The 3,820-nt window shown below is 46.7% G+C and overlaps 1 protein-coding gene across 3 annotated transcripts in view; it reads left to right on the forward strand.

The window, feature by feature from the left end:
- The window catches only part of PECAM1 (platelet and endothelial cell adhesion molecule 1), an 83,292-nt gene that overhangs the window by 24,810 nt on the left and 54,662 nt on the right, over positions 1–3,820 (forward strand). For 2 of the 3 annotated variants that reach the window (XM_023511222.1, XM_023511223.1), the window contains 2 exons: positions 1,686–1,847; positions 1,935–1,961. In XM_023511222.1, the coding sequence (XP_023366990.1) occupies positions 1,784–1,847; positions 1,935–1,961 (91 nt within the window). In that variant the 5' untranslated portion in view covers positions 1,686–1,783. Of the gene's footprint in view, positions 1–1,622; positions 1,848–1,934; positions 1,962–3,820 lie in introns of those variants that run through there. The other variant, XM_012803249.2, reaches the window with a different exon arrangement.

A 3,820-nucleotide genomic window follows, 5' to 3' on the forward strand; every position in this document is an offset into this window, starting at 1 on the left:
GTGATATATGCAAAAAAAAAAAAAAAAAAAAAAAAAGAAGTTTACTTTGAACTTTGAAGCATGGCATCTGGACAGTCATCACTTGTTTGAATGTCATTTTGAGATGCAGAAGTTGCTTATTCTATTGAAGCCAAAATTTCTTTTATTACTCATGATGTTCTCCTTTTTCCCCCTCCCAAATCAAAATTTGGTAGATGAGTAAGGGAAATTTCCAGTAGGTTGCCAAGGAAGACAGCTTAGAGTGGGCAATGGGAAAAAAAAAAAAAAAAAGCAAAAAATAAACCATATCATAGGGGAAAAAAATCTCTTTGGAAATAAAGGAGTAAAATGTGTATTCCTCTTCAACAGCTCTTATCAAAACTTCTACTGTACTCAAGGTCAGAGGGAGGAATTATTTTCTAGCTAGAAGCCACTGTTTCTTGGTATTGACCCCAAGATAGAGAAGTCTGGTTTCTATGGTCACCAGCTCAAAAGTCTTAGCTTTTCCAAGTGGAACACCTCTGGGGTAGCATTTCAGAACAACGTGGCACCCCCAGGCCATTGATAATGTAATTCAGACAATTCAGTAGCTCCTCTTCGTGCCCTCGGACTATCATCCATTCTATAAATGCTGTTGGATCATCTGCTAGGGACCGGAAACTGTCCCTGGCATCAAGTAGCCAGAAGTTCTGGGCATGCAGGCTAGAGGAGGTGCTCCAGGACGTGTGGGCACCTCCTAGGGCTGCCTAGGTCACCCACTGCAGAGGCCAGGAGAACCTCCTAGATCCACTGAGTTTAGGGTGACCGGATTTTAACATCGGTAAGGCGGGACAACATGGCTAGGGGGCGGGGTGGGGGTGGGGGTGGGGGACAGGGGTAGGGCAGGGGGCGGGGCGGGGCAGGGCAGGGCCTGACAACAATGCAAACTTTGATAAGCAGTTCTCGATAATCACTTCTCAGCAATTATTTGTTACTATTACAGTTTAACATTATAAAATTAACAAAAATAATATAAAACTCATATGCTGGCGAAATAGCCACATGGCAGCCGAAAACCGTATATTCCCTTCTTGTTCTACCGCCCGGTCATGCATTCTTTCCAAAAATCGAGACTTTGTTAAAACGCCGCGGGACGCAGGACAAATTGTTGAAAAGTGGGACTGTCCTGCCAAAAATGGGAGTTCTGGTCACCCTAACTGAGTTCCAAGTTCGGCTTGTCCCTGATGGTAGGTTCCCTAATGACAGGGACTTCGTGATCTGGGGGCAAGAGTCAGCCCAGGAAAGCCAGGCAGCCCAGATTTGTGCAAAGTGGAAAGAGCCCCCGTTTGGAAGAGGGGAGCCCAGGAAAAGCAGAGAGAACTTGCTGGCTGCCCAGAGGAAGAAACCCTTTGGGTGGAGGCAGGGAACACCTCGGCACAAGATCCTCCCTGCTTGAGAAGGGCCCCCAAACCTAGGCGGGATGGAAAGGTCAAGAACTCTGAGGCAAATGTCACTTGTGCCTTGTTTTTTCCCCTAAAGAAACTAAACAAAGCAACCATGCTCAGTGGCCCCTCAGGAAGGCCAGTCATTTCCTGAGGAGATATCGGGCCAGCCCAGGCTTCATTGTTCTGAGTTTCCAGCCATGGCCGCCATTACTTGACCAGCACCACAGCCGGTCTCTCTGCAGGCACCCGCAGACCTACCAGGGTGGTTTCTGTTTTTCACAGGGCAAGTTTCTCATCTGTGGCGTGTGGGACGTGCCTTCTGCCCCAAAGGCATGGTGTGAAGGCAGAACTGACTGTGCCCACAGTCTCCACATCTCAGGATGCAACTGAGGCGCGCCCGAGGGGGCAAGGTGCAGCTGGGAGTCCTGCTGGCGCTCCTGCTCTGTGAGTCCTTTATTCTCTTCCCTCAGCACTTTGACTTGGTGAGAGCTGGAGCTTCTGAATTCAACACATTTCTTCTGTCTCTTCCAGGTTCGAGCCTTGAGGGCCAAGAAAACTGTAAGTCTGATGTTTTTACTGTAAAACTAATTTTTCTACCTTCTCTTCTGTGATTCTTAAAATGCATGTTCAATTATCTGGTTCAGGGGAGCACCTGTGGCTCAGTCGGTATGGCGCCGGCCCCAGGTACTGAGGGTGGCGGGTTCGAACCCAGCCCTGGCCAAACTGCAGCAAAAAAATAGTCAGGCGTTGTGGGGGGCACCAGTAATCCCAGCTAATAGGGAGGCTGAGGCAAGAGAATTGCCTAAAGCCCAAGAGCTGGAGGTTGCTGTGAACTGTGACACCACGGCACTCTACTGAGGGCAATAGAGTAAGACTGTCTCTAAAAAAATTGTTTGGTTCAATATTTATAACATTTGAGAAAAACATCCCAGTTGATAACTAAAGTTTATTCCATTTTGGCTTTTTTTTTTTTTTTTTGAGATAGTCTCACTATGTCACCCAGGCTAGGGTGCTATGGTATCAGCCTAGCTCACGGAAACCTCAGACTCTCAAGTGATCCTCCTGCCTCAGCCTCCCCAGTAGCTGGGACCACAGGTGCCTGCTACAATGCCTGGCTAATTTTTTTATTTTTAGTAGAAACAGGGTCTCACTCTTGTTCAAATGAGCCTCCTATCTCTGCCTTCCAGAGTATTAGGATTACAGGCATGAGCCACTGCACCCAGCCCATTTTGGCATTGTAGAAGAGCTTAGATAAAAAAACACTCTTACTCTAAGCCAAGTTCTTCTTTTTTTTTTGAGACAGAGTCTCACTTCATCACCCTTGGTAAAGTGCCGTGGTGTCTTAGCTCACAACAACCTCAAACTCTTGGGTTCAAGTGATTATCTTGCCTCAACCTCCTAAGTGGTTGGGCCTATGGGTGCCCGCCACAATGCCTGGCTATTTTTTAGAGATGGGGAGTTGTTCTGGCTCAGGCTAGTCTCAAACCTGTGAGCTCAGGCAATCCACCTGCCTCAGCCTCACAAGTGCTGGGATTACAGGCATGAGCTACCGCGCCTGGCCCTTCTTTCTTTTTTTTTTTACAGACGGGTCTCCACTCTGCAGCCCCGAGAGGAATATAGTGGCATTCAAGGCTCACTGCAGTCTTGAACTCTTGGGCTCAAGAGTTTCTCCTACTTTAGCCCTCAGTCTCCCAAGTAGCTGGGATTATAGGCTCATATCAGGCTCATGCCTGGCTAATTGTTTAATTTTTCTGTAGAATTGGGGACTCACTATGTTGCCCAAGTTGGTCTAGAACTCATGAGCTCCAGTGATCCTCCTGCCATGGCCTCCCAATGTGCTGGGATCACAGGTGTGAGCCATCTTTCCTAGCCTAAGCCAAGCTCTAAACAGTTGTTTTAGAGATAGTATACATTTTCTAGACCCTGGTGAATTGCTGTTGGCTAAGATTGGAGGGGCAATAAAAACAAGCAGTTCCCTAATTCATTTTTTTGTTGTTCTTCCTTCATGCTTCTTTTCATATCCTAACCTATTTTAATTGTTTTTATTTGCAAATGGGATATAATTGACTTGTCAGGCATGAGAAGACAGAACATAGCTTAAATTGTTGCTACAACTTTTTTTTCCTCCAAAATGATCAAAACCGTATACTAGATCTCATTTCCCATCCACCTCTGAGGCTGTGATTAAATCTGCACTGTTTTGTATTTGCACAAAGGGAAGGGGGGTCGCTGCCTATCTTTGTTTTTTGTTTGTTTGTTTTGTTTTGTTTTTTTGAGACAGAGCCTCAAGCTTTTGCCCTGGGTAGAGGCTGTGACATCACAGCTCACAGCAACCTCTAAATCCTGGGCTCAAGTGATTCTCCTATCTCCACCTCCCAAGTAGCTGGGACTACAGGCACCCGCAACAATGCCTGGCT

The sequence above is a fragment of the Otolemur garnettii genome, unplaced genomic scaffold (assembly GCF_000181295.1).
Source record: "Otolemur garnettii isolate 467f Iridium unplaced genomic scaffold, OtoGar3 scaffold00018, whole genome shotgun sequence".
Taxonomy (NCBI): Eukaryota; Metazoa; Chordata; class Mammalia; order Primates; family Galagidae; genus Otolemur; species Otolemur garnettii.